Source organism: Rhagoletis pomonella, unplaced genomic scaffold (assembly GCF_013731165.1).
Source record: "Rhagoletis pomonella isolate Grant_MI unplaced genomic scaffold, Rhpom_1.0 Rhpom_scaffold_00007, whole genome shotgun sequence".
In the NCBI taxonomy this organism is placed as follows: Eukaryota; Metazoa; Arthropoda; class Insecta; order Diptera; family Tephritidae; genus Rhagoletis; species Rhagoletis pomonella.
Window position 1 is genome coordinate 9,639,444 of NW_023458561.1, and position 25,494 is coordinate 9,664,937.

A 25,494-nucleotide genomic window follows, 5' to 3' on the forward strand; every position below is an offset into this window, starting at 1 on the left:
TTTCAATCTTTTTGGCCATTTCGTGTGTGCGATTTTAAATTACTTTCGAAGAAATGTGTTTCCAATTTGAAATTAAATTTGTTTGAATGATTGTAAGAAATGTTCGTTTACATACCTTTGGATGTAGCTGAGTTTGCAAAGGCGTTTGCTGTTATTGGTTATATTGCAGAAGGTCTCAAGATGTGAATATGAAAAAGGATCAGCGAAGTGCAGAATGGAAGCATATTTGAACGAAAACGCCGCCAAAAACATATCTATGTAAAGTAAACAAGCCCCCGCTGCATCCCTTTTTCGATAGTTCCGAACTAGAAGTTCTAAATTTGACAGATAAGATCTAGTTCGTGCTACATCCCTTTTTCTATAGTTTCGAACCAATTCTAAATTCGTCCCCTTAAATATAGATTTCTAATGGAAAAAGTGAAATAAAATAGTTTTTTAAAAGTACCACATTTCGCTGATTTTGGACTGGTGGGGATTTAGTAATTATCGGACTGGTTTGTTTTTGGAACTAAAAATTTGATTCACTAGTCCGGGGTACCCTGCAGGGTATGTACACCAAGCATGCGGAGCGGTCACAACACACGAATACATACATACATAGTACATGTTTATCTGTAAACAATATAACTAAAATTTAAAAAAACAGAATTATAGTACACAAAATCAGAAAAATACCCAATTTAAGCGAGTATAGCCTAGGCAACACTAGTTTGCCTGAAAAGCGGGGCTAGCCGGTATTATACGGAGCAGTCCTCTTTTTTATTATTACCTTCCTTTTAACTATTAGCTCGGGATGTAACTATGTAATATTGATGCGCCTAAAAGATGCAACGATTTCTATTCTCATACCTGATGACAGTACGCATGGCAATTATAATAGGGAGGTTTTAGTTTTTTAAACTATAATTTTATTGTCAATTGTCCTGGTAATTTATTTTATACGAGATACGTTAATAATTATTGTTCATATACGAAACTACGGAAAAAATATTTTGCTGATTGTATCTTCATGAAGAAACTCCTACTAAATAAGAAGGCTACCATGAGAATGTTGGGAAAGTAAAGAAGGTCGCAAGGATGGTAGGGAAGTGGAATCCTTCAAAGGTTCGCTTTGCAATTCAGCTCGTTCCGGATGCTATTCACTGCATTGCGCTTGGCCGCAAAATTATCCGTTGAATACCACTCGTGCTGACTACTAGCTATGGAAAAATATTCTACAAATGTGTGATGTTAGAAATGAATATTTATGTGCTGTTTTTACAAATATTCGATAAATCAAATAAAGATGCTGTTTCAGGGCTAATAAATCTGGGATCATTGAGAGAGGTTTTAAAATCTAGCTTTTGTGGAAAAAATTGTCTACATTATTGTTTGCCCCGTATGCATAACTACTTAATCGTGCAATAATGTTTCAGGGCTATACATTCGTTCTAGGATTAATATAAATCCAAATACGATAATACCGTATTTATGTAATTACATATTCATATCATCATCCACACAAACACACATATGGAAGTACATACAAATATATTTTCACTTTGAAATTTTACAGATATTTGACGCTAGCCTGAACGACTGGCGGGTACTAGATGAGAAAACGCATACCGATGTTATTGAGAGAATCGTTGAAACGCCCAAAAAGACAATTTATGTAGACGAGTATGTAGAAATCGAAAAGAATGTAGAAATAACGGAAGACAGTGAAAATGTTACCAATAAAAGTACTAACACATCAAAGAGGAAGGACATTACCACAAATGTATACGATGAAGTTGATGAGGTTAGGAAAGAAAGGCTGACTTCAAATGACTCAAAAATCGTAAGACTGTCAATTTAATGAATGAAAAGTTAAGTTACACTAATGTATTTGTATATTGTAACAGCGTGGAGTCGATAGAAAGGAATCATTTGGTTCAAAACATACGGAAATGTGCATTTGTGAAATTTGTACGTGTGGGTAAGTGTCACCAACAATGGTAATTATTATAAATGTGGCTAAATACTAAAATTTGCTTGATCATTGTTTAAAAAAAAATATTGCTACGTATATTTACATATGTATATGCAGTATATATACACACATAAATGCATATACATAAGTACAATACATACGGTGACCAGGTTTGTGAGGCCAAAAAGCGGAACTTATAAAGCATCGAATCCGAACATACAATTTGGTGTTTAGAATAAAAAGACACAACGTTTTTTAATACAGCTTTATTTAAAACAAAACAAAGAGAATAAAACTTGAAAAATTATATGGAAAATACATGTTGACGAGTTTTGGCTACCTTCGTTTGTTAAAAAACGTTTATTATTTTTTATGATAATAGGTATAACTTACTAGTTAAAAAAAAAACATGTACCAAAATCAAATATTCAAGTTTTGTAGAACATTAGTAGATTTTCTAGGATTGTTCAAAACAATGCAGTTGTAGTTTTGCAGCCCATTCAATTTTGGTATAATAAAGTGCAAGTGTGAAGTACCTTGGACTTACCGCTGATTTTTTGGCAATTTTTTGTTCGCGCATTTTCTTCCATCCAAATAAATTCCAAAAATGTCTTGATTGGGGAAAATGAGCAACACCTTCCAGGATCAGTCCAGCGCCCTCGTTTTGACCTGCGGGCTATGTCAGGGCCACAGGCGCTGATATTATTAAGATAACATTCAAGTTAAAAACGGCACATGAAATATTCGTTTGGATTGTATTGAATTGCATTTAATAAATCACTATGAATTGCAAAATATTAATAATTAGTAGGGCTCGGAATCTCATATACAGTAAGTAAAATATGCAATTAAAACATATTTTCCTAATATGTTACTGCCAGTGCAAAAATACTAAATAACACATGTATTTTAACAAGAAAATATCGAAAACAATTCACTTCGAAATATTTATGTATAAAATTAGTTTATAATCTAGCAGACAGTTACAATTTTGAGTGAATAGAAACAATGACAGTTTAATAGTGGTTCAGATGAAGGTTTTGTTGGTTTAAGTGGTGACAATCAATTAGCAAGTTTGCTATTTTGATTCCAGAGCTCGTATAACGTACAGCTATTTGGCGGCTTTAATGAATTTCAGTACGTCATACAGAGATAAGCAGCTGCACTCTAAAACATTCTGCAGGAATGGCTTGCCGATTGTCTTAAGCCTCATCCTTGCGAGGGCTGGAGGTGACAGGTAATAAGATCAACGGAAATAAGGTGAATTGACCTTATTTCCCACCTTGTTGTGAAATAAAATCAATTGACATTATTACCTTTTCAAAAGCGAAATAAAATCCATTGACATTATTGCTCTTTCAAACATTAAATTTTCTTAGCTTCGCGGCGGCCCACGTCCGCGCGCCACACCGCGCGAGTCGCAAAACCGGCGCGCCACGACCAGTGTTACCGTTGTGCGACTAAAGTGTCAAATTGACACTTTTTGGAGATCGATGCCCCTGACACCGACTTTTTAAAAATAGGCTTATTTTGAAACTTTTCCAAAAAAATCCTAATGCAAAATATGCATATTGCTTTTTTTTGTAATATACATATCCCTCGTCAATAGGTTATTATTTTAAGAGAAAAAACAATTTTTTATAGAAAATGATCTCCATTAACAATTTATTATGCCCCAAAGTCATAGATGAAATAAAGTCTACTCTAAGCAGTTTTTTGGCAGATTTTCCGTAGAAAACGCTAAAACTAACGTTAGAGTCGATTTTATTTCGATTATAAGTATGCGCTAATAAGTTTCGAAAGATAAAATAATGAAAGTCTTTACATAAATGGTATAAACGATTTAAATGACTTGAACACACTTTTCTACGGCTGTGACACTTTTTTTGCGACTTTCGAAAATTTTTCAGCGGTAACACTGGCCCAACACGTCATGCTACACCGCGCTCCTTCCCCCCTTCCCCCTCTCCCACCGTGTTGTAACGCAAGTAGATTTATATTTTGTATTTGTTGAAATTAAATATTTATATATTCACATATATTTTACGTATCGAGGGCTTATATTCAATAATACCCTCTATCTGCACACTTTTCACAAAGATGAGATTCTGATATAAAAATCGGTGACAGGTAATAAGATCAACGGAAATAAGGTCAATTGACTTTATTTCGCTCCAGCGTGCGAACCTTACCTTTTCAAAAGCGAAATAAAATCCATTCACATTATTGCTCTTTCAAACATTAAATTTGCTTAGCTTTGCTAGCGCCCCGCGCGACCGGCGCACCACACCACGTCACGCTACGCTACATTTTTATATTTGTAAGTCATTGGAAGATTTCTGCTGTGGTTTGTCAATAACTTGTCTGCAGTAAAAAAGTATATAATTTGTGTTTCAAAAGTGTGTAAAAACCAATCAATTAACTTACATGATCTCCGATATTAAATAATCAATAATTGCTTATACCCGCATTTTGCCACATTGGCTTGAATTTGCCATCTAATAAATAGTGTCGTCGTTCTCCTTAGTTGCTTTTAAATGATGTCGTCACAAATTGCTGGCGGAGACATGAATACAGTGTAAGAAACATTCCGAATTCATTAAAAATATGCTATTTATTTTAAATTAATTTGTTTCTTCAATTTAATAGTGTTCGCCTTATTTTTGTGGAAACGAAACATTTTTTGCAAGTTCTGGATCATTTTTACGCTATTTCTGCAAATATTGCTCGTATTCCAGCTGCGTTTTGCGTTTGGTTTTTCGCATCGTGTTTTTACTATATTCGTAATTTTAAATTTTGTAATAAAATCAATTGGTGGTAGTTCATGATTGTGTGTGGATTGATACCACACTGAGGATTTGGCAATAACCTTTTTCATGTATTAAAAAACAACACGTACGGGGCAATGTTTATTGTAAGAAAAACATTTTTTTTCTATGAATCGACATACTTTAAGGCATTGTTGACGCTTTTTCCATTTGAATGGGGAAATAGCGTCAATGGCTTTATTTCCAAATTTTTGCTGACTTTATTTCGCGTTTGAAAAGGCACCACCCTGGAGCGAAATAAAGTCAATTGACCTTATTTCCATTGATCTTGTTACCTGCCACCAGGGCTGGACACTCGCACAGGAAGTGTTCAACTGTCTTTTTTGAGCTTGGGTCATCGCAACTGCGACAGAACCTGTTGAAGGGCAATCTAATCCTTTCGGTATGTACCAGAACGGGCCAGTATCTTGTGTAGTAACTTTGTAGGTATCTTCTTTGCTCATTCCTAAGAGAGCTTTGGTTTTAAGTGGGTCGTAGGACACCCAGAACTGCCGGGTAATCCTGTACGACCCTGTACGGTTTCATTTCTGCTTGGAATTGCTAGTTCCTCTGTTGCCTTGTTTCCACAAAAGAGCCTATTTCCCATGACCCATATTAGGGTGATCAAAGATAAAGGCCCGCTCACTCCTACAGTCCTCTGATAGTTGAGATCTAACAGAGGTGGAAGAGAGTGCCTTAATACCGGCTTGGCCATCCGAGAAGATATTCAGATGAATATTTGGGAAAAAATTACAGGTAATTTCTTTGTCAAGAGATTTCGCACTAAATTTAAATGGTTGTAAATATACTAAAATATGCGCAATTAGAATGCAAAAACAGGTATTTTTGCAAAGTATGCAAAACCACGCATTTACTTCAAAATATGCAAAAACATGCACTAACGATTGAGTGCCATTTTAAAGGAAATTTCATGATTCGTAAAGATAACTTAACCATTTCCATTTGAACATGCATTTGCAAGAGATTCCGAGCCCTAGTAATTAGCAATAGAGAAGCAGATCCATATTAGCTTCAATCATACATATGTACGATCAGCTTATAAATAGATATATGCCATGAGGTGTATCACTATTTCGATTCATTTTTATTTCCTTTCATACTGCAGAAATTTGTATTATTTTTTAACTATATTAGTATTCTTATTCGTGTTCGTGATCGTCTTGGCATTATCTTCGTCTTCGGATTTGTGCATAAGTTAGCTAAAACTATGTTCACATATCAATATTATCTCAATCAAAGCTCGTTTTTTAATCACCCCGTTTACACAGGCAAATCTCAGATTATTAGCCGTCAAATTTCTTGTGTTTGTTATTCTCACATCTCAAGGAAAAGTTATGTTTCTTCTCTGTGTCACCGAGATCACGTTTTTCTGCTATAATAAGCAATATAAATATATTTTAACTTAACATTTTATTAAAAATACCTTTACAAACCTCTTTTACTTGCTAGCGTACATTTTTGTTTACTTTTACATTTGACATTTCTCCTCTCTTTCGCAAAAACAATCGATAAAACTAGGATGGACACCGAAAAGTTATCGGTTAAATCTGAGATTATTTTGTAATTACAGATTAACAAGGGACGAATTTTATATGGCTAATCTCTTGTTATAATTCCAGATTAGGGTGTTAAGCTCGAAAATGAGGATAAGCTACTTACAGTCAGTAAATAAAGTTTAGGTACAGCGAATTTTTTACAATACGGGCAACTATTTTTTAAATATTTTATTTTTCGCAAATTTTTTATAAAAATATGGTTAATTCTACAACAAAAACCCCAAAAAGGAAAGTTCCAAACCTTGTGCAAAATTAAAGAAAATTCTGCAAAATTTCATTCAAATATTGCACTTTTTATTTACGCTCTCTAGAAAAAATTTGAGTATGCAGTTTTTTAGCCCATTCAATTTTAGTATAATAAAGTGCAAGTATGAGGAAGCTAGGACTTACCATTGATTTTTGGAAAATTTTTTTGTTGAAGGTGTCGCACATTTTTTCCATATAAAAAAATTATCAAGCATTATTTTATATGGAGAAAATGATTGACACCTTCAACAAAAAAAAAATTCCTAAAAATCAATGGTAAGTCTAGCCACCACAAACTTGCACTTTGTTATACTGGAATTGAATGGGCTAAAAAACTGCATACCCAACTTCTTTCTAGAGAGCGTAAATAAAAAGTGCAATATTTGAATGAAATTTTGCGGAATTTGCTTTAATTTTGCACAAGGTTCGGAACCCTGATTTTTGGGTTTTTTGTTGTAGAATTGACCATATTTTTATAAAAAATTATCGAAAAATAAAATATTTAAAAAATAGTTGCCCGTATTGTAAAAAATTCGCTGTACCTAAACTTTATTTACTGACTGTAAGTAGCTTATCCTCATTTTCGAGCTTAACACCCTAATCTAAAATTGTAAAAAATTCGCTGTACTTAAACTTTATTGGCTGACTGTATATGTGAACCTAGTATAAGACTTCTAAAAAAGCTGGCAACTCTCCTAAATATAGTTAAGAAATACACCAGTCTCTTGCGTCTGATATTGTGATACCTTTGTACATACATATTTCATGTGCCTTATTAATTAAGTTTAATTTGATTTTTTTTTTAAATACGTGACAACGCTCCTAAATACAGTTTAGAAATAAAGCCTCTTTAAACCCATTTCATTTTATATCCATATTTTTAATAATGGCTTTAACTTATTTGTTGCAGCAGGGGTTTTCGCTGCTTTTGATATAAACGTTTAAACGAAAACGTACAAAGGTTCGGGACTATAAACTCCGGCAAGTTAGTAGCTATAGCGAAAATGAAACAGGTGTTACTGGCTGTGGTTTTCGAACGACTGACTTTAATGAGTATAAGTATGATGGTACAACAACTTTATAAGTTCATGGGGTTGTCATACACAGCATATTAGGCACTAACTTATGTACATTACGAAATTCATCTAGATAATTCAAAAAAAGGTATTAAAGTATTAAAAGTAATAGTAGAAGTGCAACTTAATATTTCAATGTAATTCAATGTAATTGTGATCTGCCCGAACATTCCGGCCCCGTTGACACGACCAGTGTCGTTCAATGCAAAGGTAGTAATGCCAGCTTAAGGGCCTTATTCTGTATCACGAACGATAGGCAAACCAAACGATTCGTCTGCAGACGACAACCTCTCTGATTGCGATTTTAAGCTCTATCGGTCGCCTTCGTCTTGCTTTTCATACATTACGTTGCAATGGTCTCGGTTGCATTTAAACCGGCTAAAATGATGCCGCCGGACTAATTTTTGAAGCATGCCCCTGCAGACGAATCGTTCGTGTTGCCTATCGTTCGTGAATAAGGCGGTATGTATAGCACGGCGAATGATACCATTGCATGTTCGTATATTTGCAACACGCACCATTCCATCGGTCCCTGTAACGACATCGGCAACTCTGCCCAGCAGCCACTTCTGTGGGGGAAAATTGTCCTCGTGGACGATCACTATGGAACCAACCTCGACGTTGCGCTGAGGTTTCGACCATTTGGCTCTGCTTTGAAGCTCGAGCAGATACTCTCGCCGGAATTCACACCAGAATCGATCCTTTAGGCAAGATATGCGTTGACTTCGCCTTGAGTACGGCGGGTTCTCGTCGTTGGTGGAAGGCTCGGGTACGGCTTAGAGTGCGCAACCGATTAGAAAATGCGCTGGTGTAAGTGCCTCCCCGTCGTTGGGGTCTTCGGACATAGGAGCTATTGGTCTTGAATTTAGGATGGCTTCGATTTCCACTAACACGGTGGTCAACTCTTCGAAAGTTAAATTGGCGTGCGCGATGGTACGATGGAGCAGGTTCTTTGTAGGTTTTACTGCTGCCTCCCACAAACCGCCGAAGTGAGGAGCGCGCGGGGGGATGAATTCGAACTTGACGCCTTGATCCGCGGCGAAGTCCAGTATTTCCCTTCGCTTCGCTTCGGTGAAGAACATTTCGTGTAGCTCCCCCAACTTGGCTTCGGCTCCGACGAAATTTGTGGCGTTGTCGCACACGACCTTCTCCGGTAGTGCTCTCCTCCCGATGAACCTTTTGAAGCAATAAATAAAAGAATTCGTGGACAGATCAGAAACCGCTTCTATGCGGACAGCTTTGGACGAAAAACAAACAAACACAGCTACATAAGTTTTGTAGGGAGGCTTGCCACGAATTTTATACCATGTATATATTGGGCCACAAAAATCAATGCCGGATATTAAGAACGGTCTTACAGATAATAGTCGGTCCTTACGCAAATTTCCCATTATTTGGGTCAGCAACTTTGGCTTGTACCTAAAGCAATGGGTGCAACTATATACCACCTTTCGAGCTACTTCTCTTGCGTTTATCGACCAAAGTTTTAAACGCATTAATCCGACCAGAACGCTTGGCTCAGCATGGCAATTAGTCACATGTAAATAAGGGTGACAGGTAATAAGATCAACGAAAATAAGGTCAATTGACTTTATTTCGCACCATTATTACCTTTTTAAAAACGAAATAAAATCCATTGACATTATTTCCCTTTCAAACATTAAATTTGTTTAGCTTCGCGGTGGCCCGCGTGCCCCGCGCGACCGGCGCGCACACTACGTCACGCTACGCCACGGCCCAAACCGTGCCATTTGTCCCGATTTTACTTCAAATGGCACTTAATTTTTCAATTTGGCACAAAGTGCCAAAATGGCACTTTTGTAAAAAAAATAACATTTTAATACATTTTTGTGAAATCCTATGCTAGCACTTCTTTTTCTCAACTAAAAGTTTCTAATTTATAAAGGCTATTCAACTGGTTTATCTTATTTTATCATTGCAATTTTGTTTGGAAAATGAAGCTTTGTTTTATTGCTTAATGTGAATGATTAAAAGGAATGACACCTTTTTTGGCACTTTTATTTTTCTATTTGGCACATTTTGGCACTTTTTTATCCTCAATAGGGCACCTCATAACTAAGGAGAGTTGGCAGCCCTGATTAGAAGATTTCTGCTGTGTTTTGGGGCAACAACTTGTCTGCAGTAAAAAAGCATATAATTTGTGTTTCAAAAGTGTGTGAAAACCAATCAATTAACTTATATGATCTCGGTTCCGATATTAAATAATCAATAATTGTTTATACCCACATTTTGGCACATTAGCTCGTTGAATGTGCCATCTAATAAATAGTGTCGTCGTTCTCCTTAGCTGCTTTTAAATGATGTCGTCACAAATTGCTGGCGGAGACATGAATACAGTGTAAGAAAATTCTTTTTCTATAATTGTTTCCTTATAGAAAGGTTGGTTTCTTTTCCACCTTAGACATTCCGAATTAGTTCAAAATATGCTAATGTAAAACACAGAATTCTTTCAGTGTTCCTCCGGGGTTTTTGGACATGGACTGTTTCTTCAATTTAATAGTGTTCGCTTTATTTTTGTGGAAACGAAACATGGTTTGGAAGTTATGGATCATTTCTACACTCTTTTTTCAAATATTTCTCGTGTTCCAGCTGTGCGCAGGCGTTTAGTTTTTCGCATCGTGTTTTTGCATATTCGTAATATCCGTTTTTTTAATAAAATCAATTGGTGGTAGTTCATGATTGGATTGTGGATTGATACCACACTGAGAATTTGGCAATAACCTTTTTCATGTATTAAAAAACAACACTTACGGGGCAATGTTTATTGTAAGAACCACATTTTTTTCTATGCATCGACATACTTTAAGCATTGTTGACGCTATTTCCATTTGAATGAGGAAATAGCGTCAATGACTTTATTTCCAAATTTTTGTTGACTTTATTTCGCTTTTGAAAAGGTAATAATGTCAATTGACTCTATTTCGCACCAGGGTGGGAAATAAAGTCAATTGACCTTATTTCCATTGACCTTATTACCTATCACCGTAAATAAGTGGCATAGAATGCTACAAATCAAGTTTTTGGCATCAGTAATGGATGCGTTGTATTATACGGCAGAGGAGCGTTTTTTAATCGGCCACCTACCCGTAACAGCAAAATTTTCTACCACTTTCTTCATATTCGTGCAAGAACGGGTTAAGCCTTTGTATCTGCTTATTAACCGGCAATGAATTGTGGATACAGTTTATAACGTCAGCATATTCTTCGTGCTGTATGGTTTCAACAATTTTTAAAAATGCTAATTCGAGCTCCTGAGCAGTAATTTGAGGCTGTGTATTTCTATCTATGGTTGTCTTAATAAAGCGATAAACATAAGCAAAAATTCGTTAAATTTTTTAATATGTGGAGCAATTATCCAAGACTTTCCTAATTATGCTGGGTTCTCTTTCGACAGCCAGCGCGACCACCTTTGATTTGCGAATTTCTGAGAACTTGAGATTTTCTGGTGGCTCTAGATGTTTGTTTACTGGCCAATTTTCCTCGTCTTTAGCTAAAAAGCTTGGACCATCGAACCACATTGATTGACGTAAGTCATCCACGTTACAACTACGTGAAACGATATCTGCTGGATTGTGGGCAGTGGGAACATGACGCCAAATTGCTTCATTCGACCATTCCTGAGTATCGGCAACCCTGTTTCCAACAAAGGTTGATAGCAATGAAGGGTGTTTTTTGAGCCAATATAATACAATCTCTGAGTCGCTCGAAAACATGTCCTTTTCAGTGTGTGGTAATAGATTTTGAGCGATAACTTGCCACAATTTTGCAAGTAAGTGGGCGGCACACAATTCGAGTCTAGGAAGGGTTTTAGTCCTAAGTGGAGCAACTTTCGATTTGGCTGTATAAAGGATCGTTTTGTATTGATTATGGCATTTGCTGCGAATGTAAATGCAACAGCCGTAAGCACGCATCGAGGCATCAGCAAACCCGTGAACTTGAATTTTTGATTTTGACGATATGTTCACGTAACGTGGAATCTTTATATCTGGAAATTTTCGAAAATTTTCCTTAAAGCTCTCCCAACTTGTGGCCACTGCAAAGGGCACAGACTCGTCCCAGTCCAACTTATGCAACCAAAGGTCTTGCAACAGTAATTTTGCCTTTGTAATGACTGGACATAAAAGACCAAGTGGGTCGAACAAGCGGGAGGACACCGACAAAATATTCCGCTTCGTTGCCTTCAAATCATCAAACTTGTCCACCAGATTAAAATGGAGCCCATCGCTTTTTGGATGCCACAAAATACCCAACGTTTTAGTGGTTTCAGTGTCGTTAAATGTTATCGGCTTTTCAATATTGTGGCTATCTTTCAAGAAATTATTGTTCGAATACCACTTTGCTAATTTAAACCCACCTGACTCAAGAATTTTTATAACTTGGCCTTTGATTATTTCCAGCTCCTCTAGTGTATCAGCGCCTGACAATAAATCGTCCACATAAAAGTGTTCCTGGATTACCGCCGAACCGACAGGCATTTTGTCTCGATTCTGATTGCTAAGTTCCTTCAAACATCGAATTGCTAAATATGTTGCTGGTGAAGTACCATATGTTACCGTGTTCAATCTATAAATACTTATAGGCATATTCGGGTTTTTCCTCCACAAAACGAGCTGAAAATTTCGGTCTGCTTCATGAATTAGTACCTGTCGGTACATTTTGCTAATAAGTGGGTATACAATTCTCTGTTTTTGACATATGGCCAAGTGTCAAATATTCTGTCATAAACTGATTGTACATATCTCGAATTTCGGGGGTTTTTAAAAGCCTACGTTCAAGCGACAAAAATCTTCTCTTTGCGGTTTCATATTGAATGGGAGATGAACCTCAAACCGACCAGATGGCAAAAGTTTTCTGTTTGCTATAAAGTGTTCTTCAAATTTATTATGTTCTTTTGATAGGTTTTTTAACCTCATTGGGCCTTCTTCGATTTCCAAAATTTTCGGTCGAACGCATCAAGAGAGGCCAATTGTGATTCACTGCTCGTATTTACCAAATGGCAAGACCTATTTTCACAGCTTTCAACCGATTTGTACCGACCAGATACAATCCAACCAAGCAATGTTTTTTGCAATGTTGGCAGCGATTCATTCCATTTTATTTGACCGACACACAAGAGTTCAAAAAATATGTCAGCTCCAATTAAAAGGTCAATTTTTTGCCGTTTGTTAAAGTCAGTGTCAGCCAACTCAATATTCTCCGGGATTTGCCACGATTCTACGGCCAAGTTTACTTCTGGTTGATAGCCAGATATCGATTCTATCACCCAAAATTCTGCTTGAAACTCGAAATCGGTAACTCTGGACTTTACCGTGGCTGCAACCTTGTGCTTTAAATTTGCATTTATTTCTCCAATTCCTGATATATTTAAATCTTTATATTCCCGCTTTTATCGCAAGTTATGAGCACATTCTTCACTTATAAAATTAACTTGGGAGCCGGAGTCTAAAAGTGCTCGTACGGTTAAAGTTTTCCCAAAACGATCTTTTATTTTGACCATAGCGGTATCCAGCACTACGACGTCATTGGTACTCGAAACATGATGCGAATAGCTTTGATTTGATTCTTGTACAGAGGCAGAAGCAGCAGCAGCTGCAGGATTGGAAGGAATCAACGACAAAGTGGTATTGCTACAATTATTTGCTTGAACTTTATATCTGTGCAGTAATGAATGATGAGAACGACGACAAATTCGGCATTGAGACCGATTACAATTGCGGACTGAATGCCCACTTTTCAGGCAATTAATGCAGTACCCACCCTTCTTAACAAAATCGAATCGGTTGGCGACTGGCAGAGCAGCGAATGCATTACAGGTGTATACAGAATGACTGATTTGTTTACAAAAGGTGCATTGGTTATCATTATTTGCATTTGCGATAGTAAAAGAAGCCTTATGTTCATTCTTGTTGTTAATAAATTTATTGTATTTACTCGAATGTGGACGAGTGGTCGACTGTACGGTAGCAGAACCATTCTTACTTACCCGATCCTCATTCACCTCAAGTGACTGAAAGCAAGGAATCAAAAGTTTTGAGCAAGTATCCCATGAGGGAAGTACCTAACGAGAGCAATGAATCATATACAGCAGAAACTGTATCAACCGCGTTGCGTAAAGCCGATGGATTCGGTTTGGTAATTTTAGGTATTTCAAACAATCGCTCCACATTGTCAAAAAATATTAGCGCTTTCTTGTCATAGCGTTCAGCTAACGTATCTAGTACTTTCGAATAGTTGCCCTGCGTGACTTGGAACGCTTTTACGGTTCTTAACGCATCGCCAGATAAGCAGCTCAATAAGTGGTTAAATTTCTCAATAACAGCCAAGTGTGGGACTGAGTTCACTAAGTTATTGAACGAACTTATAAAATTCTTATAATCCGCATATTTGCCATCAAACGTCGGTAGTCTTAACTTTGGTAAGCGAGAGGATTGTGGCATGGCAAAACTGAACGTATTTTCCATTAAGGAGCTATCACGCTGTTTATAATCACCCAACAGTTGCATCAGCTTTGATTTACAACTAATACAAAGCTCCTCTATATGTATGTATCTCCTCTTTTGTCATCACTAGGGTCCTCTTTTTCTATTTCCGTTTGGAATGCCATAATCTGTTTTATATATGAATTTAAAATTTCTAGTCGGCATTCTAAATCTATGGCATTCCAAGTAGCAGTAGAACTCTCTAGCCTATTTATTCGTGTGATATTTCCATGCGCTATTGATCTTTGTTGCTTTAAAGTGGCCACCTTTGAGCCAGGAGCAACTGTAGTACCCTCAGTTGGATTTGTGGACATTTTATCCCTATTTTCTTTTTGTTAATCAAAATATTCAATTTTACCACAAAATTTCACAAAATTTTGCCTCGAATGACCGCCAACATGTATTCAAAGGGAAATGAACGAACGGGTAATACAGTCAAATCTGATTACTCAAAATAGCAATGCACTTGCACCTTCTTTCTATTTTGATCGCACTCCAGCGACAACTTACTTAAAATCTCATCAATTTAGTAATAGTCCCGAACCAGTCCAAAAGCAGTGAAATGTGGTACTTTCACTAAACTATTTTATTTCAAATTTTAAAAGCAGGGAAGGTAATCATTATGAGTAAAATAATTTAAAGCAGCATTTAATCATTATTTTATGAATTATTATTGAGTTTTATTTTTTCGCTCAAACGGAAATAATTATTATTTGATTTTTATTTTTGGCATTACAAATAATGATTATTTTATGATTTTTATTTTTTCGCGCAGAGATATCATTAATTTTGAGTTTTATTTTTCCACTTAAAAATAATGATAATTTATAAAATTGAAAAGGCCATACAGACGCAACCTACTGAAATTTTGACCTGAAAACTTTGGGTCTTATTACGCTTATAAGAGTGCGGCTACCTCTCAAAAGGATAAGTCGGTAATCACGCTGGTATAGTTTTTGAGTTGCTCAATAATCATTATACTTAGTGATTCCATAAACAAAGGCCAAGATCCTGAAGGACAATTGAGAAAGGCAATGCAGTTGCAGAAAAGAGGTTAAAAAAAAGTGTCAAAATAATTACCACTTTCTCACTAAATTTATTTAAAAATGCAAGCCACGAGAGCTACCTTTTTTTTAAGAAAAGACAAATTAATTTTTGTTTTATGCAATCCAGCACAGCTACCTTAATACAGTCAGTCAACTACAGTACAACGAATTTTTTACAATACGGGCAACTATTTTTTAAATATTTTAGTTTTCGGCAATTTTTTATAAAATCCCCAAAAATCAGAGTTCCAAACCTTGTGCAAAATTTAAGAAAATTCTGCAAAATTTCATTAAAATAATTCACTTTCTATTTGCGCTCTCTAGAAAAAGTTGAGTTTTCAGTTTTTTAGCCCATTCAATTTTAGTATAATGAAGTGCAAGTATGAGGAAGCTTGGACTTACCAAACAACAACAAAAAATTGCTAAATATCAATGGTAAGTCCTAGCTGCCTCAAACTTGCACTTGCAAGCCTGATTAGAAATGTAGATCTAAGGTGACGAATTTATAACAGGTTGGGAACTATAAAAAATGGATGCAGATCGAACTAGATCTCATCTGTCGAATTAGGAACTGGTTTGGAACTATAGAAAAAGGGATGCAAAACGAACTAGATCTTATCTGTCGAATTTAGAACTGGTTCGGAACTACCGCCAAAGGGATGCAACGGGGGACAATTGACACTTCCTACGACATCGCAATGTTAAATTCGCCAGTCGCTAGCATGCAAAAGAGAATTAACGCGTACTAGTCATGGTTCCAAATGCACTATTTCGTTTCCCTACAGGGATACGACGGAACTCCGCAACTCAAGAAAGATCGCTCACAGAGTTAAACTCAGCACTCATTAGTATCCAAAGCTTTAGCATAAGGATTTTATATATGCATGTATGTAACTACACTCAAATGCCACTCAATTTGTAAATAGTTGTGCTATAATTCGAGCTATCATATGTATGTGCATTCGCAGCTAGCAGAACAAACAACAACCAAACTTCTGCTGACGCCTACAAAATTCCTAATAAGCTATTATTTAGAGTGAAATTATTAACATCAACTTAAGAGCAACTTGTTTACCGTACATATATATGTATGTATTAGGGCATTCAATCCCGGGATCCAGAATCCCTGGATCCCCGGCACTTCCATGTCCCGGAATCCCGGGATTTTTACTAATTCATTTACAGAATGAAAGAGATGTTGAAAACGAAAAAAAGAATTTATTTGACTTGAAACACGAGAAATACAGAAACTAAAATTTGGATTCAAAGTGAACTTGAGTCATTTGCACTTGGAAGTGAATTTCAGGAACTGCCTGAATAACTGTACTTGTTCAAATATTTTATGCAAGAACTGTGTAATAACGAAAAATCTGGTAGCAATTCAAAACACAAGCTTTTACAGTGTGGCAGAATTGTTCCTCATTTTACTTTGTTGGCTTTTTTATACCCGAGCGCACTTGTGCACAAGGGTATATTAATTTTGTTCACATAACGGTTCTTTGTAACAGCCAAAACGAATCGAGATAGATATAGACAAATGTATACATATATGCTCAGAATGAATAGAGAAGTCGATTAAGCCACTCGAGCCAAAATTCAGATATCTCAACGAAATTTGGTATATAGGTTTCCATTAATCCAAGGTAGGTTGGTATTGAAAATGGGCGAAACCGGACTGTAACCACGCCCACTTCCCATATAACGGTAATTTCCAGAAATACGAAAACTGCGATATTTCAGTAACTGCTGAAGATAATTCACTCAAAATTGCTATTTACAATAATTTTCAGAGGAAAAATAAGAACATTATAAATTTTTGGAAAATGGGTGTAGCCACGCCCACTTATGGTTACGTGTGTATATCTTGGTAACCGCTGCACTAATTTCTTCCAAACTTGGCACAGTTGTTGGCCTTAGAGCAGCACACTAAATGGCCGAAAATTTAAAAAATCCGACAATAACCACGCCCACATCCCATATAACGGTAATTTAGAGAAATACAAAATCTTCGATAAATCAGTAAATATTAAAGCTAATTTATTCAAAATTAATTAATTAAAATTTTGGAAAATGGGCGTGACACCGCCCACTTATGATCACATATATGTATATCGGTAACCGTTCTACCAATTTCTACCAAACTCGGTATTTTTATTGTGCTTGCCACATAAAAGCAAAACGTTGAAAATTATTGAAATCGGACTAAAATTACGGCTGCTTTTCATATAACGGTAAATTTCAGAAATGCTTGAAACTGCAATATTTCGAAATTTAAGGACGCTAATTTACTCAAAATTGATACACCCCGGCTTACTATCTAGCGGTAGGTTTCGGAAAGGTGAAAAAACATGTTTAATACTTGCGCCGGGTATTTAATGTTCGGCTCCGCCCGAACTTTGACTTTCTTACTTGTTTGGAAAAGGATTTCTGTAAATATGAGTAAATGTTTTTGACAAGTAATATAGATATTTTAGAATTAAAATTATTTAAACATCAAATTACATACTCTTTTACTAAGGAGCATTATGCTCCCCTAAGACCAAATGTGTTGACAATGAATCTGTGTGGTTTGAAAAAGGCGAACCTACTGTAAAATGCAAAAAGTTATTATGAAGCCGAAATCCCGAAAAATCTCGGGTTCCCGGGATTCGAATTTTTACATTCCGAAATCCCGGGATTTTTAAATTGCTTCGGGATTGAATGCCCTAGTATGTATAAGCGCAGCATAAACGAGAATCTCAACTATAGCATGCAGCATAGAGTAAGTAATAACTTTACTTTTTACTCAATGCATGCAGTCAAGGCGAAACGAGCTAATGACGAAAATGGTTAGGTCGCATACAATGCTAAGAGAAACGAATAGACTTGTGCTCCGGTCAAACCTAATATATGTAGTTTTTATTTTTTTGCTCATTTCAAATGGTATTTATGCCAATGAACTAGTATGCCGCTCTTGTTCAAATGACTTTCAAATAACTTGTACCGGTGCTTATTTATTAAATTAGCTCTATGTAAACCGATTATGTATTAATTTGGAGGGAACTTCTGACAATGTGTTAAGATTCTTTACATATGTATAGTATAATCATTCGATATGACATGAAAAAATGATCTTTCACGAATATTAAATATTAACCAGGCGAGGTTTTATTAAGGAAAATTTCCCAACATCTACAATTTACAGTACCTCTATCATCTGTGACACAGATAATCTCCGAGTCGGTTTACTCATCTTGATTATGACTGGAAAAGATGTGTCCTAATTCGTCCAACTCCAATATTCGTCCCTTTGGCTAAAGATGTTTAGATATGCTTCTTCCGGGCAGCTTTGCTATCCCTCGGCGGCACTTCAATCGCTTGGCGTGAAGACTTCCCTTTCCAGATTAATATTTACGGCGGGTAAACCACAGCCAGTTAATTAAACTAATAAAACTCGCGAAAACAGATCCCTGCTAATGTTGCAGCAGGGGTTTTTGCTGCTTTTGATATAAACGTTTAAACGAAAACGTACAAAGGTTCGGGACTATAAACTTCGGTAAGTTAGTAGCTATAGCGAAAATGAAACAAGTGTTACAGACTGTGGTTTTCGAACGACTGACTTTAATGAGTATAAGTATAATACGGTAGACAAACGGGCTCGATTATTTGCATAACCAGCCTTTATTTGCTTTGACTCATGCATTTTCCTCTTTAATATGCGCATAAGAAGCTGAACAAATGCACGAAATTTTTTGGAATTAACTCGGATCCGGGCAGTTTTCGTTGACAACACTGGTCAGCTGTTGTCTTTTCTACAAGTAAGCAAACAAAGCGCGCGTGTTCCGCGTCCGCAGTAGCCGAGTGGTAAGAGTTACGGGATACAAGCCTGTAGCTGCCAGGTTCGATCCTCGGTTGGAGCGATTGCGAAATTTTTTTTTGTTTTTATTTATTTTATATTTTTTTAATTTTATTTGATCTATATATTTAATGTTACTTTATTTTGTTTTCATTTGCTTTATTTTATATCACTTTTTTTATTTTACTATCAGTTAATTTAAATTTTTAGAGTTGAATTTTAATAAAAAGTCAACAACAACTAACTGAAAGCAACGTAAAAAAAATATAGAACTTATAAAAAAAAGAATGAAAAAAAAAAATAAAAAAAATGAAAATTTAATTGGCCGTGGGACTCGAACCCACGACCTTGCGGCTCGTTTATCCGCATAACTGCCGTCTGTGAGGTCAAAATTATTATGCGCATATGTATGCCAGATTATATGCATAAGCTTTGCCGTCTGTCACAGCTTTAATGTTACAACAACTTTATAAGTTCATGGGGTTGTCATACACAGCAAATTAGGCACTAACTTATGTACAGTACGAAATTCATTTGGATAATTCAAAAAAAGGTATTAAAGTATTAAAATTATTAAAAGTAATAGTACAAGTGCAACTTAATATTTCAATGTAATTCAATGTAATTGTGATCAGCCCGAACATTATTAAATAATTTGACTTTACCTTTTTAAACAGGTAGCAGCTTTCTTTAATATTGTAAATATTCATCCTTAGTTTGATCTTACCACCTTCTTTTCACGTCATATGTTATTATTTCATTTAACTTATGCATACTTTAATTAAATTCTAATTTTGAAACAGGTGGAAACCCTATTCAAAATATTTTAAAACGAAAACCTTGTTTAGCCTTTTTCGACGGACACACATAATTCGATACATATTTAAATTGTGTATCTAGTTCTCTTAATTCAAGTGAATTAGCTTTCTAAAATCTATGGCAACCCTCTTAAATAAAGTTCAGAAAAAAACATGTTTAAGTCATGTCAATTTATACCCATACTTTAATAATTCATTTGACTTGTTAAATAATTTCAGGTGGAAACCCTCTTTAATGATATAAATGCTCAAACTAAATATTTCTTAATACTCCTTTGTTTGACGCCAATATTTCAATATTTTATATCACTTAATTTAATTCGATTTTTCCTTTTCAAATTATTTTTAAACCAAAATTTTTGTCGTCTGACATTTGTATCGTGATACAAATATAAATTTTCCAATACTATCAATTCAAATTCAATTTAATTATAAAATCAGGTGGCAGTTTGGAAATAAAGTTTCTTCAAAGCAATTTTGATTTAATTTCATATTGAAGTAATTTATTTAACCTATTGCTTATGTTGAATCTAATTTTGTAACAAGGTGGCAACCCTCTGCGAAATATTTTTCAAACCAATACTTTATTCGTCTGACATCCATATCAGGATATGCATTTCAATTTGCTGCCTTTATTTATGTCGAACTTACTTTTTGAAACAGTGGGCAACCCTACTACATACTATTAAGAAATAAAGCCTTTTCAAACCCATTTCGATAGATACATATAGTGTAATAATTGATTTAACCTAAAAACAATTTGAATTTAATTTTTTGTATCAGGTAGCAACTCTTTTTGAAAAAGTAAGAAGACATTGCACATACAGGTCAAGCCCTTCAATTTGATACCTCATTTTGTAAAATCGAACGAAGGGTACAGATCTGATATGACGAACAAGTTTTCGCGTATTATGCATTCATGTGTACATACATAGATTACTAAAAGAAAAACAGATCCACATTAACTCAATCCACATATGTACGTATGCATGTATTTACAAACATACGCTGCGATTAGCTTAAAAATATTGCGCCATCTGATACTCAAAAGCCGAAATACCTACACACACATAATTTTTGTCTCCTCTCACTTCCAACGCATGCACCATGATTCAATAATGAAAGGTTTGCTCAGAACACAGTTTCACAGTTAAGGGAGTGTCAAAACTCGAATGTCAATAATGAGCGAACCTTTAGTTATTGAATCATGCGCGTGCACGTGTTTGCAAAATGATGACAAAGTGGTTTTGTATGGAAAATCATTTATGCCCATATATTTGAATAAAATAAACATACCTAAAAGATATCAACCAATACTTCCCATATACCAAACGATAGGAAAAACCTTGAATTTTTTATTAAAGAAAACAAATTGCTGAAATTATATAAGACGAAAATATTTATCTTGCTCCAAGGAACCTATGTCCCGAAAATGAAAGTTATATCCGCAAATCATAAGTTGCTAGAGTACTTTAGAGTCTCAAATTTTATCCCAAAATAAGCCAATATTTATCGTTGTTTCTACGACAGAAACGGAATTGGTTACTTTCAAGGATATATGATGTCGATAGGTTTGGAATTTTTTCTTTGAAACGCCATACTTTTATTTGAAATCGCTTCATTAGTTCTCGTGCAACAAACGTGTTCGTGAAGCTCTAAAAATTACAACTACAACATTTAAGCATTTAAGCCTCCACATCGAAACGTAAAACGTATTCTTCGTCAAAATTTGCTAAAATAAACGGAATGAATGGGCTGCAAAACTGCATACTCGGAATGTTTCTAAGAAATTTAATTTGTCCAATTATGCTAATTTTTGAACAAAGTTAGAAATTTTGACTTACATGGTTTTTGTTAGATATTATATTTTTCTTATCCATTATATTTTGGAGGGAATTAGTATTATTTTTTCTAATTTTACTAATTTAAGTTAGAATCATTTCATAAAAAAAAACTTAACAAACAATTATAAAAACCTTTAAAAAATTTAGACAAGAATGATGGGCTACAATATAGCGAGAGTACCAGTTTAACAGAATAAAACATAACCACAGATCATACAAGATAATGATGCTGGCTACGTTTATGGCTCCCTTATATTCTATGTCCTTTGTGGTAACAAAAGTGCTGCCACGTTTGTGCGAAAAATTATTTTTAAGCCAGAGTACAGGGAGACTCCTATTAAATTAATAAAGAAAACACTGAAAATCGGGATTTAATCTGTACAAATATGAAAAATCGGGACACTTTTACGTCCCGACCTTTAAAAAATATTCGGCGGGACAATTTTCTCAAAATCGGTATTGTCCTGCCAAAATCGGTACGAATGGTCACCGTAACTTTACACTAAGCACCGGAAAAGTGTTCATATATATTAACTATTAAATACAAATCATCATATCTGTGAATCAGGGACCGAACATAACAGCTATTGATGAAAACTGTCATGGAAAAATTCACTATGACGAAAATGTTCTACAACTAAGTGATACATACCAACCGATTTCTTTTTTCACCGAGACTCAAATTTGAAAAAAAAATTTGTTTGCAATTTTTATGCAAAATTAAAAAAAAAATAACAATTATTTTTGATTTTTATATTATGTGTCTTAGATAACAGTTATTAAAGACTTTTACTTTTAAAAGTCATCATTATAAATCAGTCACCGACTTTTATTTTTAAAATCATTCGTATAAAAGTCACTAACACTTTTCGCAGTTAAGAAGGTGTTGGGAAACAAGAGTTTACTACTATTTATACAAATTTCTTTTATAAGTATGGTTTAAAAAATAAAGGTCAGTGACTGATTTTTGTTTATGACTTTTATAAATAAAAGTCTTCGATAACTGTTATCTAAGACATATAATTTAAAAATCAAAAATAACTGTTATTTGCAGATTATTTAGATGAAAATCAAATATAATTGTTATTTTCGATTTATAAAACAAAGGTCAGAAATAACGGTTATTTAAAGAGTAATTAAATAAAAGTCAAAGAATAATTGTTAAAAAGAGTTTTTTTTAAGGACAATATAAGTATGTACATATGTGGGGTTAAAAATTTGTATTTTTGACGCAAAACAATCTCAAACTCCAATTATATATTCCAATTTTATATATTAGATAGAAGCCCCACGATGTAGACCTTTAGAGAACAAACGGCCAAAATTGACTTACGTGTGTCGTTTTTTCAAATGCTCAGATTTATTGCTGTATACATATGTATAAGCATATCGAGCCCTAACCGCCAAAATAACGCAAGCGAAATTTTTTTCAAAATTTTCTTTTTGATGCAGAAATATTCCTCGATTATCTAGATGCATTTCTGCATCAAAAAGAAAATTTTGAAATAAATGTCGCTTACGTTATTTTGGCAGTTAGGGCTCGATATATTCATATCTTATTCATATGCATATTATTCATATATTAATAACGCACGTTTATACGTTTTTTAAGGTTGCAATTATAATATTTGATAAGGAGAAGATGTTCAGTGTAACAGATAACTAAACTCACAAAAAATTTCGAATAAATGTGTCGTTGCATCTGTTTTTTATACCAACTAACTATGTATATGAATTGGTCAAACTTTGTTTGCGTTTACTCATATGTATGAAAGTTTTGAAATAATTCTCCTTGTTATTAAACATGCGATATTTTCTAACTGAGAATAAGATCCCCATTTTCACATTTTCCAATTGTGCTTTTCCAGACGTCATCACTGTACCTCAAGTGTGAAGCAAACAGATACTATTTTGGAGACTACAGGTAATATTTAATATTTACAAACATCTCTGTTTTTGCTAAAAAAAATTGCAAATATTTACAGATTTGTTGGATGAGTCAGAGGCACGTATACGTTCCAACACTTGGTCTAAAAAAGACCTTGAAAAATCTCGTTTAAAACTATTATATGATCTCGGTGATCAAGCCACTTTGATTAAGCCGGTGGATAATTTAAAACCTGAAGGAGAATTTACAGTTCCGGAAAAAATTTCATTCCAGCCATCACAGAGAACTAAAATTATAACTCGTAATGATAACCTGCGTACGGAAGGAGAAATGACCTTTACCGAAAAGGAGGAATATCAGTATGTAACAAGACCTGTCCAAGTTAGGCCTATCGACAACCTAAAGCCTGAAGGTGAATTCTATGTGCCAGACAAGGCAAAGTACCAACCAGCAGAAAAATCTATTCAAATAAAACATAAAGATAATCTAAAGCCCGAGGGAGACTTTTATGCTCCTGAAAAGCAAGGTTATCAGCCCACTGAACGTCCATTACAAAAAAAACCGAAAGATAATTTAAAACCGGAAGGCGAATTTACGGTCCCTGAAAAGATTCCATATGAGTCAGCAGAACGGCCAACGCGAATTAAAAGAATGGATAACCTTCGCACCGAAGGCGAAATGACATTCGAAACCAAAGAAGAATATCATTCCATTGTAAGGCCTGATCAGGTTAAACCTACTGATAATCTAAAGCCAGAAGGAAAGTTTTACAGTCCGGAGAAGCCCAAATACCAGCCAGCCGAGAAACCAACGCAAATCCGGCATACAGACAACCTTAAACCCGAAGGCGAGTTCTACACCCCTGAAAAGCATAGTTTTATTCCTGCTGATCGTCCAACGCAGAAACGACCAGAGGATAATTTAAGACCTGAAGGTGACTTTTACGCCCCAGAAAAGCCAAAATTCCAATCAGGAGAGCGCCCATCCCAAGTAAAATACGCAGATAATTTGCGACCAGAAGGTGAATTTTACACTCCCGAGAAGCCTGAATATAAGCCTGCCGAGCGTCCAATGCAGAAAAAACCAGAAGATAACTTGAGACCAGAAGGCGAGTTTTACACACCAGAAAAGCCAGGATTTAGGCCAGCGGAACGCCCAATGCAAACGAAGCCAGAGGATAACTTACGACCCGAAGGTGACTTCTTTACTCCCGAAAAACCAGGATATACACCTGCTGAACGCCCCACACAGAAGAAACCAGAGGACAATTTGCGGCCGGAAGGCGAATTCTACAAACCAGAAAAAGTCGGCTTCCAGCCCGCAGAGCGCCCAACACAAAAGAGGCCGGTGGATAATCTAAGACCCGAAGGTGACTTTACGGCACCAGAAAAGATCCCATATAGATCTGCCGAGCGGATTGAGCGTGTTATAAGAAATGATAACTTGCGCTCAGAAGGCGAAATGACGTTTGAAACAAAAACGGAATATCAGTTTGTAATAAGACCCGATCAGGTGAAACCTACTGATAATCTTAAGCCAGAGGGAGAATTTTATACTCCAGAAAAACCAAAATACCAACCAGGAGAGAAACCAATGCAAATTCGGCACATAGACAACTTGAAGCCAGAAGGAGAGTTTTATACTCCCGAAAAATCTAGTTTCATACCTGCTGAGCGTCCAACTCAACAGCGCCCGGAAGACAACTTGAGGCCAGAGGGTGAATTTTATGCCCCAGAAAAACCAAAATTCCAACCTGGAGAACGTCCATCGCAAGTAAAATATGCAGATAATTTGCGACCAGAAGGTGAATTTTACACACCTGAGAAGACAGGATTTAGGCCCGCCGAACGCCCAACACAAAATAAACCAGAGGATAATCTACGTCCAGAAGGTGAGTTCTACA

The 25,494-nt window shown here is 35.5% G+C and overlaps 1 protein-coding gene across 1 annotated transcript in view; it reads left to right on the forward strand.

Annotated features, from left to right (window-relative positions):
- The window catches only part of LOC118742294, a 65,969-nt gene that overhangs the window by 35,250 nt on the left and 5,225 nt on the right, over positions 1-25,494 (forward strand). Inside the window, exons 2-5 of the mRNA XM_036474261.1 lie at positions 1,556-1,822; positions 1,887-1,960; positions 23,572-23,627; positions 23,689-24,658. Of these exons, the coding sequence (XP_036330154.1) occupies positions 1,556-1,822; positions 1,887-1,960; positions 23,572-23,627; positions 23,689-24,658 (1,367 nt within the window). The remainder of the gene's footprint in view (positions 1-1,555; positions 1,823-1,886; positions 1,961-23,571; positions 23,628-23,688; positions 24,659-25,494) is intronic.